Raw genomic sequence first — 16001 nt, 5'->3', positions numbered from 1 at the left:
TGTTCTAGAGTTATGCTGACCACAAATATAAAAAACACACAGACAGACAGACACACAGACACGCACACAGACAGACACACACACCAAAAACTTTACATCCATTTGTCATGGAGATAAATATAATCATTCTGCATTTTTGCGAAAATGTTGCCTTTCGCCCAGATTATTTAAGAGGCTTTAATTTGAAGGTGATGTATGAATGTGTCGTTCAGTTTATTGATATAACGTTACATATGCTTCTACAATGTATGTCTATATAATATTACTATATGATGTTGAAAACATCGGTGCCTTGATGCATTTTAGTTTTGCATTGTTAAACTGCATTTTCAGGAGAATGAGTTGGACCTTTTTTTCAGTACTGGAAACGCAACATGTTTCTTTTCTAATAGGCCTTCTGGTATCTTGCTTTGTTGCTTGGATGGTCTTGGATATGATCATATGGATGACACCCGCGCGCGCCAATTTTTGTCTATTTTCATAAACCAATTGCGAAGCAGCTGCAAATTAAAGGAGTTAACATGCTGTAAACTGCAATACTATTGAATTTGAAACGGGTACTAATGCCATAGAATGCCAAAGTAAATTCCAAAGACAAAGAAGCTGTGAAAGAAAAGAAAAAAATGATTTAATTTTTTTTGTACAAACTTTTAGTCGTTCGAATTCGCACGGTCGCATCGGTTTTGGCGTTCCCAGGGGATGTAATCCATATAATTGACTCAACATGGCCTACACAACATTTTCCCCCAGGTATATTACGCCATGTTGATTTGATTATATGGATGACATCCGCGCGCGCGTCCATTTTCGGCCGTCTCCGAAGAATAAAATTCAATCATACTGTAAATCGTACGAAGTCAGCTGAAAAATGACAAATATATGCCATAATTTGCAAAAAAATGTTACCAATGTCAGAATGACAAGAAAAAAAGTAGTTTCCAAGGTCAAAGAAGAAATGAAGACTTTTATTTGGTATGCAATACTCAATACTCTGTGTATTGTCAAACCCTTAATTGGAGGGACCGTTTTTTGGCCAAACGTTTTTTATTCGCCAGCTCGCATCAGTTTTAGAGTTGCCAGATGATGGGGTTCATATGCATATGAAATCAGCACGGCCTTAAAGACTCAATACATGATATAACACACGTTACGTGTAATATAACACACGTTACTACATGTACTTGGACCCTTGCCACTATGTCCGAAGTGAAGATACTCAGTCACATGACAATCACCTGTTTTTAAGGTCAAAGGTCATTAAGTAAACATGGCAGTGTTCAAGATGCGCGGGTCTCTTCTTCCTCTATGTTTTCTGTCTCTGTTGTGTTTTTTGTCCGGTTCTGGCGTTACCGGTGAGTACTATTTGTGTTTATAGCAAAGTAGATTTAAATTTTGTTATGTTTGTTAGCCCACGATGTTTGTTTTGGCCAGTAGAGCTGTTTAGATAATGTGTGGTCAAGAGATTTTGTACTAAGTTGTTATGAATGTCAGCCTTAAATCTGTTAATGATCCATTCCAGTTTTTACCGACCCTTCTTAGGTACAGTTCAGTGAATCCCTGTAGTTGGTCCCTCTGAGCTGCAAAGTCACACAACATCTTTCTCTCAAAAGCTAATGATGACGTTATACGTGGAGCCATTGCCATACTCTAGTGTTACAATCAGCTTTAGTATTACAGTCAGCTTTAGCAACAGCTGGGAACTAGACCAGAGGCTTTTGATATGTAAGAAAGGAGTAGAGACAGAAGGAAACAATATCCTGTGGCTCCCAGATCACAACCCCAGACGCTAAACTGTTACGCCAAAAGGCTTAACCCTCTCAACACGTCATAAAATTTTTTCCTGTATACCATATACGACATATAATTTCAGTCTATACAGGTGTCAATTAGTACTTTTTGTGTATTATTATTACAGCTGTTATGTAAGGAGTAGACTAGGAAAACTATATATTGCTGGAAAGCTCACAGAATGGCCTTTCCAAAACAAGCAAAATAAATATCATACCATCAATCTGAGGACAGCAATCGTCATGGAAACCACGCAAAAACACATTTGCATCACTCCCAAAATAAGTTTCACAAAAGAAAACATTTGGCTAGGGGCTGAGTTTTTTGTGTCATTTATCATAAAACTATGTAGAAATACTCAACCATATATACACAATGCTGGTATGCTGTTAGAATGACCAAAAACTAAAAATCAAAGCATGATTTCAAATAAGTTCAGTGTTGACAAACAAATGTTACCCCAATAAACAGTTGTGCCCCCCTCCCCACACCTGTAGTTGTACTATTAAAATAATTAATATGCCTTGTGCTAAATGGCAAATTATTTTTCTGGATGTTTTCCACATATCAGGGAGTCAAATAAATCCATTTACTATGACTTGGGTAGAGAAACAGGTATCAGAGTATATAAAATGTCAATTTGGACCAGTGACCTATCTGACCTGACCTGGACCTCCTTCTGCCCCAAGAAAAACAACAAGGAAGCATGCATGTAGAACTCATTAGACACCGTGATATCAGCTCATTTGATCTCAACAAAAACAGCTGGGTGTTTGCCTTGCTGTCCCTCAAGGATTTCCCTGTCATCACTCCTGTAAGCCTCCAACAAAATTATCCACCAAACTGTCTCCATTTCTGCTAAATTTACTAAATAAACCTGTAGAAAACTGAAGCCAAAACACACGCTGGAGGCCTCAGAAACAGGGCTCAAATGCTAGATCCCTTCTGGTTGGTCAAAGATACAAGCATCCTGATTGGCAGACTCTGCCAAATTTCCCATTTCACAGTAGTCAGTTTGAATTTCCCGCCGGAATTAAACCTGAAGCCACGATCGTGGCTTCTCGTGTCCTATGGGAAATCCATGATAGTGGCTTCTCGTGCTGAGAGGGTTAAAGCCATTTCCAACACTGTCATAATGCCAGGGCATGCGAAACTGCTGTGTTTAAGTGACATGAAAAAAAGCAGTTACAGTGTTCCAGCAATCGTGAGCTTTATGCACAATTACAAGTTAATCAATACATATAAGGGTCACATGTACAATGGTGGGTGTGCCTGCAGATAGACTTTCACCCTGATCAACTTTCACTGTTTGGACTAGATAGCAGCTGTTGACACTATTGCTCAAAACAACAATTCTTATTGCCATTTGCGTTTGTAGTACAATTCTTTGTTCACAACCGTCACTGTTCAGTAAAAAAATAGATATCAAACTAAAGTACTGTAAATGCAATCTAATTTCGCGGTAGCAGGAAAAAGGACTTTTTGCGGTGGATTTAAGTTCGCAGTAACACCATAGACTGCAGTCTAATATCGTAATAGAAGAATGTTTGCGGTGGTTTCAAGTTCGCGGTGAAGTGGTCAACGCGAAAACCACGAACATTAATCTATAATAATATCTTGTAGAGGTCTTAAGTGTTGATAAATAAGATCAATCAATGATTTATTAAATATCCTACAACAAAGGTAAATTTACCAAGATCTGGCGTATACCCAAATTCTTTAGGAATCTGACATGAGTCAGTACAACCTGACCATTTGGCGTACTCTTTTAAATATCTTTGGCAAATATACTAGGAGATGTCCCTGTAGCTCAACTGGTAGCAGCCTCACAGTTAGACTCCTGGTCCCAATTAGTCGGTAATTAACTGGGAGACCCTGGTTATACGTAGACCCTCAAGTTGAGGCTGCACCAATGATTCTTTTGTAAGGGCCGTAAATATGGTGGTCCCTTGTTCGAACAGGTGCCTCGACCACGTTAAAAGAGGAGGGGCTAGAAACACCCCCTACGCTGTACAGATACAGAAACAGCAAAACATGTTGACCTACTGTTTGTGCTACTAGGAACTTACAGTACCAGCACGGTAAACTTTACCGTAAATTACGGTGTGCGTAATCGTGAACACGCCGTAAATACGATCGTAATTACGGCCGTATTTACGGGGCGTTATCACGTGGAAAACGGTCGGTAATATTCAGAATATTCATGTTTTGAACACCGTGTACACGGAATATTCATGAGAACGTCATTAATTATTAATCAAACAGCATGATTTGCGGCAGAAATTTAGCGGCACCTGACCGGGAACCGCCGCATGCGTAACGTAACTAGGCTGGGGTTTTTTTCCAAGTAAATCGCGAGCCAGTCTTTGGCGATTTTCCTAACAAAATCTAGACTGCACAGCAGAACGATCCTCGTAACCAAAATTGCTCTCTTATATGAATGGAAAGTATTTCTCAAAGAGAAACATACGTGTATGCAATTAATACGGAGCCAGATACAACGTCAAAATAAAAATTTAAAAAACGCCTGTTTGCCGAAAATATAACGCAACCGGTTTACACAAGTCACCGCACCGGCAAACCAGCCGGCAAGCTTTGATATTGCCGCCGGGCGTGATCAGCGATCGGGAACAACCGCTAGCGCGCTCGAGGAAAACCATCGTCGAATTTTGATAGGAATATCTTTCCACCATTAACGTTCGACAAATACATATCTGGAATGGTGCAACTATTTTAGAGCTACTACGTCCTCGCTACCTATTAAATATGACCAAAGATGTTATAGTGAGACCAAGGAGGTTAAAGAATCACTTTCTTTAACCTCCTTGGTGAGACAATTTTCTCCACTGTATGACACATGCAGCCGGCGTGTACACGCCGTAATTACGACGTCACGGCCGTGTATACAGTTTTTTGTGGTGTTTAGAAAGTGGGAAATGTTGTCAAACTTTGAGGTTTAGAGTGGAAATACAAGGTCTGCATTGTTGAAATCGAAATCAATTGATGCTTTTTTGCGTGTGAATATGTTAAAGTTTAGGAGATGTTTAAGATACCGGCAGAATTGTAGCAAGAATCGGTCTGACTCGGGCCCTCCCACCGCGCTAAATTTGATTGACACATACGGACAGGGCGCGGCTTCTTTGAGTTTGACGGCATATTCGATTCTCAAAGAATGGGCCCGCGCGTACTCAGCTCGGTGTGGCGAAAATGTGCAACAAAGGTCTTCATTCAGTCATTGTTTAATACAACAATCAGCACAGAGCTTGTTTTTCCACCGTGTTTGATTTTTTCTTGGTTTATTCTACTTGATAGCGATATTAAGTACCAATGTATATATATATTTTGAATATTCATTGATATGACACACACAGCCGGCGTGTAAAACGCCGTAATCACGACGTCACGGCCGTGTATACGTTTTCTGTGGCATTCAGACAGTGGGGCATAATGTCAAATCTTTGGGGTTTTCACCGGAAAAATGACGCTTTTATTTTTTAAGTCGAAATCAATAGACCTTTTGAGCGTGTGAAAACGTTTGGTAGATATTCAGATATCACAAGGAGCTTTTATCAAGCTCCTTGGATATGGGTAGAATTGTAGCAAAGAATTGGTCTGATCCGGGCCCGCCCGCCGCGCCGCTCAATTTGATTGACACATGCGCGGCTCTTGTCGGCACACTCTCACACTCAAAGAAGGGGCCGCACGTACTTTAATATTACAAAAATGTGCACGGAGATTTTTTTCTCCGTTATGTTTGACTTGTGGTTATATTTTCTTGGTTTATTCTATTTGATAGGGATACATATATCGTGAGCCCACATCGTACAGCACAAAGAGTGTACAGATTTTTGGTTCTACTTCTAGCCTGCCCAAAGCCCAAGGACGTCAGCTCGGAAAACTGCATTCGATTTTTTAACGACATTGAATGCGAAATTCTGTGCAATAGTTAAGTCACCGAGATCTGAAATGGCGTAATATTATGTAAGGAATTAAATATTTTATAACCATTGTGTACTCGGTTCCCTAATTTGACCAAAACCTACCTAGTAGAAGGTACATCTAATGTTTGATCTTTTTTTGAAAATACAGTACAGCACAGAGCACAATACAGAGTTGAAAGAAATTCGAAATCAATAGTTGCTTGGGTCATTTTGTGTATGTTTATGCTATTTTTAGATGTCGGTAGAATTGTAGCAAAACAATGCATTTGCTGGAACGGACCATCCCACGCTGCTGAGTTTTCCTTGACTTGATATACAGATGCGCGGTAGACGTGGCTCCTTTGGCCTCGTGTCAGATATGATATTGTCGACAAAACCAGTGCATTTTAATATGGGCCAATTCTACTATCTTCTTGAAAGGTTTTCATGAACTTTGTGGTGAATTTGCAGTTGCAATGGTCTGCACGGAACATTGTCTTCTCCGCTCTGTGTAATGATTTGTCTTGGCACGAAATGTTGCTTACCGAATTTTCAGCATGTAGAGCACCGAAGACTCGAAACGCTGCCCCGCAGATTCTGCCATGCATCTAACCGTTAATGAAAATGCTAAAGACTAGTAAACATTAATTGCAAAAATACAATAACATGCACCAGCTTTGCAGGCTGAATAATTATATCTTATGAATAGATTCGAATGATTAAAACAATTGTTTTGTTTTACGTAGCGCAAGGAACATTCAACTGGGCCTCCTACTATGGGAACCACATGGTACTACAGCAGGGGCCACACAGGGCTGTACTCTGGGGGTATGGAGAGGTGGGAGCTACTGTCAATGTCAGTGCCTGGGGCGCAGAAACAGATGGTTTCTACTCAACAACAGTTTATGAAGGTATGGTATCTATGATCTATTAAATTTCCACCATAAAACAAAATCTCTTTTGCTGTTAATCACCATGTTCATAATAGATAGGACAATCAGTGTCTTTACTTCAATAGGAAGCAGGCTGTATTCAATTATGAAAGCTGTGACTCCACTGTCCACCCCTAAAAAGTATACTAGTAGGGTAGGTATAGAGAAACTAGCCTGGGTGCCATCTGGATAGTAGTTCGCTCCTATATTCGCTTCTGCTATCCGTCTGGAGACCTGCAAACTCAAGCCATTTGGTGCTTAAAGGTCAGTTAATGAGCAAATTAAGGAATAGGTTCTAGAGCACTTGTTCAATGACAACAGGCCGGAGCCCGCATGTGCAAGGGGACGCAGGGCTTTTCCGGTGTTATTTGGACGCCGGAACGAACTTCTTTCTGGATGGTACCCAGGCTATAGGGAAACAAGAAACAAAGCATTTTTTTCCTAGGCCTAATTAGTTGAATTAGATCTGCTTCTCAATTCCTTTCCTACATGTAGGTTATGACGGGAGGGGTGTTTGGAAAGTGACGTTGCAGCCGACAGCGGCAGGCGGTCCATACCAGTTCCAGGGTGTCCACGACAACCAGGGGATGTTACAGTGGATCCTGCTGAAGGACGTGATGTTTGGAGATGTGTGGGTGTGCAGCGGGCAGAGCAACATGGAGTTCACTGTCAGACAGGTAGGGGGCATCTTGCAACATGATACCTTGTTGCCTCCATGTATTGGAGTTTTGTCACCTTTGGCAAGAAGGTATAATGTTTTTGGGTGTTTGTATTTGTGTGTCTGCACCTGTCAACATGATACATTGTAACTTGAGAACTTGCCTGGGTGGATTGTCTCAACATTTGGTCACACAAAGAAATACAAACACACAATCATACATGTACACACAGACACACACACACGCGCGCACACACACACACTAGTATGGTGTACTAAAACGTTTTTTCTTATTGGACTGGTCCGAAAATAACGGACCTTAAAAAATTCAGTGGCTGGATGCTGGACCTATTGGAAAATGAACAGATGAACAGAAATGAACATGTGTGCACATGTTTTGAGGCTTATTGGTCCAAGAAAATAGCAAGAGCAATATAGATGAGAGTTGATACCCATTTTTATCAAGTTTCTACCGTCAAAATTGGTGTAATTTAATAGAGGCAGTCAGTATTGTTTACGTGAAGATTTCCTTGTAGCGAAATGGACCATTGTTTTGGGTATTGCCCTAATTCACAAACAATCAAGTTCCAAGTTCAGGTTCGGACCTGGACCTCAGATCTTCTGGACCTGGACCTGAATTTTCTGTACCCACCCCTAATGTACATACAGTATACCGATGTACCCGAAATGACATGTTCATCAAGTGTCCTTTACTACATTATTGTCTTTGTTTCTGTAGGCCTTCAATGCATCATATGCTATAGCTGAGGCAGCAGACTTCCCCGACATCCGACTGTTCACAGCAGACCTGGTCCAGTCAGACAAACCTCTGTATGACTTGGACAAGATCCTACAGCCCTGGTCTGTGGCTAGTTCTGGTAAGTAAACTTTCACTCAATACAACCTATGTGAAAATTCAAGCGTCTGAAATTCTTCGGAAGCCGTCCAAGGGCGTCCAAAGGCGTCTGAGAGCGTTGAAGCCCGTTTCAAACCGTCTGCAAGCTTCAGATGCCGTGGGAAACGGCCGCTGACAAATCGGGGGCGTCCGGGCCGTCCTGTCAGTTTATATGTTGAACGCCCGGACGGCTGAAAGACCTTCCATAGACGGCCACTGATGGGGCTATAAAATACTTAGTCACCCGACGCCGGCAGACGGCTTGCCTCTGTCCTTATTCCCCACGGGAAACACGACGTTTTTAACTTCTGCACATGCGCCAATTTCAGCAGGTGATTTCGAATTTCAGACCGTTATACACTCCAGCCGTTGCAAGACATATGTTCAGTAGGTGACTATTTCTGTTGGTTTTCTTGTCCGTTTGTTAAATTTTGCTCACTTTCGGAGCATGGACTTAACGTATAGAAGTAGCAGCATGTTTCTACGACATTGTGTTGAGGTTGGGTTTATGGCGAATCAACTGTATTCGTTATATTAGGCCACACTGATTCAATTTTATTGTTGACGTCAGCACTCAGCATGGATTGATTTTTGCCTGTTCTCCAAAACACTGTGGCCACATTTGACCCAATAGCATCCCTAGTCAATGAGAATTTATGCTTGTCATAGGATCTGCTCTCCAGGGTAATGGGGTACATGGTCTGCGCCCTTGTTTCCCTCTTTAAACAAGAAAGGCTATGAAAACATCGTTGACGATTGTCTCTTACAGTTCTACTAGAGGTGAACATAAGACAAACCAAGCCTGGGAAAGAATGGACTGGATGTTTAAACTGGTTTAGCAGCATTTTTTTTTGCTGGATTTTTCTTTTTTTGCCCTTGTGCATTAGTTTTGGGTTTTCCAGAGGATGTCATCCAACCAGGGCTGAAACTTTTGAAAATGAACTTTTGCTTCAGAGTAACTCTCTCTAGAATCATTGAATTGTCCAAGTCAGTTTTAATGACGCCCCCTTGTAGACAGTGTCAGAGGCGCAGTTTGCTACAACCACCCGGGCTAAACTTTTACTTTACCACCTGGGCTAAATTTTTTCTTTGGAATGTAGAAATGTTTTCTTTAGAATGTAGAACCAAGAAAATAAATCTGTGGTCTAATCATGCCCCCTTGCAGACAGTGTCGGAGGTGCAGCCTGGAAGTACTTCTCTGCTGTGTGCTGGTTCTATGGTAGAGATTTGTACAACCACCTGGGCTAAACTTTTACTTAGAATATTGTAGTGTTGAACCAAGAATGAGTGTGGTCTAATGTCGCCCCCTTGCAGACAGTGTTGGAGGTGCAGACTGGAAATACTTCTCTGCTGTGTGCTGGTTCTATGGTAGAGATTTGTACAACCACCTGGGCTACCCCATCGGACTGGTTGCGACGTCTTGGGGCGGTACACCTGTGGAGGCGTGGTCATCTCCGACGGTGTTGGAGAAGTGCAACATTACAAACAGGTACATTAAAACTCCCAGTCAGAATTGCTCTGAGGAAGACTCTAACTTTGACTTTGTTCAGATCCACATTTAGCATAGTAATAAACAAAACTATTTTAGCTATTCATCCTGTAGTCTTTTCAACACTTAACAGGACAACAACTAGTAGACATACAGGACACACTACAAAACATACAATGTACATACGATTCACACATAACTTCAGGAAGGTGTCAGACGGTCACAGAAACCTCTGTTGGAATAATGCAATGGATAAAGCACTGAACAAGAAGTCTCTTTATTCAGTGGTGTACCAATTTCCCGAGCAGCCCTCATTATCCCTGCTTTGCCTATTGGGTCAGTTAGTCCTCACTCGAGCTGGTCTCAATCATGATGTTTCTGAACTAGGGCGTAGAGATGCTGTTACATTTACAATCATGTAACCCGTAACCTTGAGTGGCCTTCAGGTCTTGTTACGTGGTGACCGTTAAATAAAAAAAAATTTAAAAAAAACCTAATGGCTATGCAACTACATGTTGTATTTACGAATATACATGTACGTTGTTACTTTTCTACATAGCCATGAAGAATCAGAAGACTTGCAGTATGCAGGCCCGGAGGTGGGAGGGCCCAGTGGACACTCAGTGCTGTGGAACGCTATGGTTCACCCCCTACTCAACATGACCATCACAGGGGCCATCTGGTATCAAGGTACGCCTTCTGTGTGATGTGGAACTGTGATTCAGTTCTTAGCTGAGTTCATTTTACGGGTCCAACCAGAATACACATACCGGGGCTCCTTACAATCACTGTTCTGAAAAAAGTTACATGCTAGGAGCCCTGGTAGTCATCGGATGGTACCCAGGCAAGTTAGAGTTAACATTGCAGGTTGCTATTCTTGGAAAAATTAACTAAAGAATCAAGAAACATCACTAAAGAATCAAAAACATTTTCAAGAAAATTCAGGATGTTTCTCTCCCAGTAATTTTGTCAAGCTACTCAGTGAACACACAATACTTTACCATTAGGCTTGCCGGGGTGTTTGAAAAAATAGACTCACCCCTGAGGTGTTGCCAAAAACAACAGATGAAGAAGAATTCAAATAAAACAATATGTTTTCCCTACGGGAAAAATAGATAGAGGATGTGACCGGCCCTTTGCCATGTTTATTATTATTCAATGACAACAGTGTTAGGGTGAGGTCTGACTTATTTGTGCATATGACGTTACATTGAAAGGGAACTAAAAAGTACTTTGTTTTGTCCCCACTAGGAGAGGCTAACACGGGCCACCCTGACACTTACTCCTGTTCCTTCCCCGGGATGATTGACAGCTGGAGGAAGGAGTGGTACATGGGGTCCGGGGGACAGACGGATCCATACTTTCCTTTCGGATTTGTGCAGGTCTTCATTCATTTCATACACCTAAGTTCTGTAGAAAAATTCATATTCCTAATGCCACTAGACAAACCATCGAGCATAAAACATATCTATATTTTTTTCTGCTCTTTTTATCTCCACTATAACAGAAAGGCAAGGAGAAGTTGAATTTATTTTAGAAGTTGAATAGCCTTATTTTGTATCTGTTAACTCTACCTTTTCAACATGTCTTGCTGTGACCTGTACTTAGCCCATTGTGGCAAAATGTGCAATAAAGGTCTTCATTCTTTCATTCATTCTTATTACATACTGACGTTGCAGAAGGTTCAGAGACTGTGGTTCAACAATATCATTTCAGTACAACTTTCGATTTTTGGTTATTTTTGTATGTGTGAGAGGGGCCTGATAAATAACTTACTGTCTTATTGACTTGTTATGTGTGCTACTTATTAGCTGTCTACAACTGGCAAACCAAGTGACACCGGCATGGGCTTCCCTGCCATCAGATGGCACCAGACAGCAGACTACGGCTATGTCCCCAACCCAGCCATGCCTAACGTCTTCATGGCAGTGGCCGTGGACCTTCCTGATGCAAAATCACCATTTGGCAGGTATGGCCAAGACCACTTTTGACAACTTTCTATCAAAAGGCCCTTTTCCAAACTCCTGCTCACACTCACACACTCACTATTCGATTTCATGAAAATTTGCACTCACGAGAATACAATCTGGTAATAATGTGCGTGAGCTTGGCAAAAACCTTTGTGACAATTACCACGTGATCCTTGTTTGTGCCCGTTGCACGCATATTGCAGCTAGATTGTGTTCTCGTGAAAGCAGATTTAGCAAAGGCACAGGAAGGGATTGGGAAGGTGCCTTTTGAAATGGAAGCCAATGTTTCTTTTAGGCTGAAGTTCCTTCAAATTCAAATTACACACGGATTTACTACCTGATGTATCTGCCTATTCCAATGTCAAAATCTTTATAGGCAAGTGTATTACACAGTAACTGTTCCAATCTTTGTTACTCACTGTTATTTAATAATGATTGAGCTCTGAAGAGTCTTGTCAAACTTTTTTTCGGTCATTTTCGTTTCTTAGACTGCACCTAGCCTTTTGCCTTTTACGTGACTCTAAAGGTTGATAACAAATAGTGATACTTTAGGAAGGTATTTATATAAAATGCTGTTGCATCCAAAATAGCTGTATGCTTACTGATAAAAGGTTTCATCTAAACTTTTACCGTAAGACTGTATAAGTTCTGCTTTCCTTGTTTGATTTGATGTTTGTGACAACCTCCTCCCGTCCAGCATCCATCCGAGGGACAAACAGGACGTAGCCAGCCGATTGGTCCTTGCTGCCCGTGCAGTAGCCTATGGGGAGACTGATGTGATGTTCCATGGTCCGAGACCTGTTAGTGTGTCCGTGGATGCCTCTACTAAAAACATTGACTGGATCTACCCAAAAGACATGAACATCACTGTCAAGTCTAAAGATGGCTTTGAGGTGGGGAATCCGACTTTAATGTTTACTTTTTTAACAGTAAAGTTGGTCAACATCACAGAAGAGAAGGATAAGATAGTAGCTGTGGGAGTCATCTTTTTTCTTTGTTTTGCTTTAAAGTAATTATAAAGTAAGTGTTTGCTGGTTCTCTTTCAGTACTACTATCATTGCAATCTCACCCATCTTTTCCAGTGGGCTAGCTCTGATGAAAAGGACAATACATGGAACTGAAAGCCTATGACAGGAGTTCAATGATATCGAATCTCTATGAGTTCTTGAATGTCTTAATTGTTGTTCATATATTATGCATATAATGATAAACATTACATGCATCCATTGACTACTCAGTCACTCAAAGGTGCAGTACGAAACACAGATCAGAAATAATACGGATTAAAAAAATACCTCCTTTGAATTAGTAGCATCTTCCGTTGACCTCTTGACCTGGAATGCCTTTTTATGTCTGATACATGGACTAGTTCTACCACCTCTGAGCTCTACTTTTTGTCTGACCTTTGCAGTGACACAATCTTCCTACTCACTACCTGTTCACCCTACTGTAAACTACTCAGTTCTAATAGAGCCTATACGTTTACAACTTTTCCCTCAGGTGTGCTGCTCCAAGGACTTGTCGCAGTGTGACATGACGTCGAAAGAGTGGTCCCCAGTCCCCATCGTGTCCAGCACCTCCTATTCCATCACCCTGCAGCTTAGCCAGGACTGCTGGGAAGACGTCACCTACATCCGCTACCTGTGGAAGCAGTGGCCCTGCGACTTTCAAGAGTGCGCTGTGTACTCCGCAGAAAACGATTTACCGGAGCCGCCGTTCTTCGGTTGCATGTTGGAGCCAGACAAAAAGCCGCCCTGTTAAAATGGCCAAATATGTGCAATGTTATACCTCAGTCTGTGAGGTATTGTTTTGGGGGTCTTTATTTGTCTGCTTTTACCAGACAAGATGCACCCTTGCTAGACAGGGATAGAATATGCACAGTCGGTCAATTTTGGAACAGTCATATATGTCATGGGATCATTGTACGATAGTTGTTAACTGATGAAATTCTCAGGGTACAATGTAGTAATGCATTCAAGTATTTCCTGCAAAATTCAGGGTGTTGAGTGCTGTAGAAATATTCAAATAATGAATTTCAAAATATGTTTTAACATTTTGTGTTAATGACAACAAATTTTCTCAAAACTTCTGGGGCATTTTGAAGAATATGAGTTTTCTCTGGTGGGTATGACAGTGAGTGAAGTCCGCATCACCCTTGATCCCAGCCCTCCCGCAGGTCGGGCTGAAATCTCAGAAGATACGTAATAGGCCATGCTGTATTCTATACGTGTCATTCCTTATTGGCAGTTTGTCACAGCTTGTTAGAAAATTCTGCAACATAAAAAATATAGTTATACAAGGACCTACAACGTATGTGACCATGCCATCATCAACTATCCCGTTTTTAAAAAGTACAGATTCATGATCATTTACCTTGAAGAAAAAATTTCCCTGGATTGTAAATTTAATGCTACATATTGATATTACTAAATAAATGGGCATATCTGGAATGAATTTTAATCAGATTATCCGTGCATGTGCATTATTAGAAATTATTGTGAATTTTATGCTAGAAAGTTTAATAGGTGTGTCAGATGTACATGTACAGTACCAGAAATTACTTCTTTTTATGTAACTCATTGACTCTGCAATTTTATACCAGGAAGTTTCATCTATGCCCAAAGTACACCCGCACAGTTTACTTCAAATGCAATGTTAGACTATTCAAGCACCTGGGAATTTGGGTTCACTTGAATTGTATTTGCCATTTGCCAGTTCATTTTATGCAATTATGCGGATGGTGCAAAAAAGAAAAGTTATTCAGCTGGACTGCATTGCTACTGGACTTTGGGAATCCATGCAATTAACAGAGGTGTGCAGTTATCCGTTGTGCAATTAACTGGTTTCTTCTGTACTGTCATAAAAATGATGGTAAATATGACAATAATCATGTGGTGCCATTTTATAACATTGCTTAATTTGGTAAAGTTAACCAATATAGCCTTGATTGTGGACAAAAGAATCCATGCCTTTTATCTTCCACAACATTCCCCCATTGATTTGATACACCCTGTCAAATTCAATGCTGTTGATTATGGATTGTAATGATTTGTGTTTTGAAAGAACGAATAATGCAAACAACTTGGAATAGAATTGTCTAATATTATTGGTTTTATGAATGTTGTCGGAATGTTGAATGGATTGTGACTACATGTGTACATTTTAAACTTTCAATAGAATTTTTTGTCATTGCTCTGTGCCTTCTGAATTAGCATTGAACATTGTGCATTATGAGTATTAACTTAACATGTACTAGATGTACATCTACAATTCTAGAATTCAAATTCACTAGAATGAATGTAGAATATAACCTTGTCAGTGACATAAATTATAAGGAGGAAACTATTACTGCTATGCAAATATCACTAAGTCACTGTAAACATTGTCAAGATTCTTTGTATGCAACCAAGACTAGTGTTTTATTCAACCAACATTTTGGTGACCGTCTGTCACCTTCCTCTGTGCAATTCTGACTGGTTCACATTGCACTGCAGCAAAGGTTTCGCTGTAAGTTACAGATGCGGTCCTATTATAACCGTAAATTGAAATGTTGGTCCAATAAAACACTAGAATCTTGTTATTCTGCTATGCAAATAAGAATAGATTGTCAACCTCTTTCAGAGATGTATTAAAATTCACTCTTGGTGCGAAATAAAGTATTACCAAAGGCAGTTTTTGCAAAGCAATGCTATTTTATTCACCTCGAAGTTCCTAGGTCATGACGTAACAACCATTTCATAACATTTTCATATATGCTAAATCTAAGTTAGATGTGCACAAGATGCCCTTCCACCTAATACACAACTTATGGTACAATGCAGTTAATCGTTGCCTTGCAATAGCAAATTAATATAACTTGCCCCTTTCTACAACTCTTCGTAATTATCTCATTTTGGTACTATCTTCCCACGAAATTGTTAAGCAAGGGCGCTTCGAATCTGTACATCTTTTCTCCCCAATGTCGGGTGTTTATCTCAAAAAAGTAGAAAAGCTGCCTTCTTGTGCAACACAACATGCAGTGTAGGTAGGAAGAACTCGTTTGCACAGAAAGCTTTGGGAAGGATTCGAGAAACAATGATCATCGACAGTGCTGACAGAAATACACACCAAAGACAAAACTAACTTCACTTCTTCCTCCAAAAAAAAAGTAAACTAGAATAAAGTACACTATCTATGAATGTTGATACAGCAGATCTATCCAACACTTTTGTATCTGAAGACAAGGTTGCACTATATAGCTCTAGATGCCTTACCCTGTAACGAATACTATCTTTGTGCCACAAAGCTAGTTCAGTACAACAAGGGTTAACATCTTTTCAAAACTATGATTTAAACAGAATCACAAGGTG

The 16001-nt window shown here is 40.5% G+C and overlaps 1 protein-coding gene across 1 annotated transcript; it reads left to right on the top strand.

Moving 5' to 3' along the window:
- Positions 1–1248: 1248 nt before the first annotated feature.
- On the top strand, positions 1249–15323 carry LOC118418287 (sialate O-acetylesterase-like). Its single transcript, XM_035824137.1, has 10 exons — positions 1249–1352; positions 6455–6619; positions 7136–7317; positions 8038–8176; positions 9508–9682; positions 10242–10372; positions 10934–11064; positions 11494–11651; positions 12350–12545; positions 13153–15323. The coding sequence occupies exons 1-10, from the start codon at positions 1268–1270 to the stop codon at positions 13411–13413; spliced, it is 1623 nt and encodes a 540-aa protein (XP_035680030.1). The 5' UTR covers positions 1249–1267; the 3' UTR covers positions 13414–15323.
- Positions 15324–16001: the final 678 nt, after the last annotated feature.

The sequence above is a fragment of the Branchiostoma floridae genome, chromosome 6, assembly GCF_000003815.2.
Source record: "Branchiostoma floridae strain S238N-H82 chromosome 6, Bfl_VNyyK, whole genome shotgun sequence".
Lineage (NCBI taxonomy): Eukaryota > Metazoa > Chordata > Leptocardii > Amphioxiformes > Branchiostomatidae > Branchiostoma > Branchiostoma floridae.
This window is presented reverse-complemented; position numbering and strand designations above follow the sequence as displayed.

Coding starts and splice junctions, on each gene's coding strand:
- LOC118418287 (XM_035824137.1), top strand. CDS start 1,268: ATGGCAGTGTTCAAGATGCGCGGGTCTCTTCTTCCTCTATGTTTTCTG. Junction 7,318..8,037: donor TGGAGTTCACTGTCAGACAG/GTAGGGGGCATC, acceptor TTGTTTCTGTAG/GCCTTCAATGCATCATATGC. Junction 8,177..9,507: donor CTGGTCTGTGGCTAGTTCTG/GTAAGTAAACTT, acceptor GCCCCCTTGCAG/ACAGTGTTGGAGGTGCAGAC.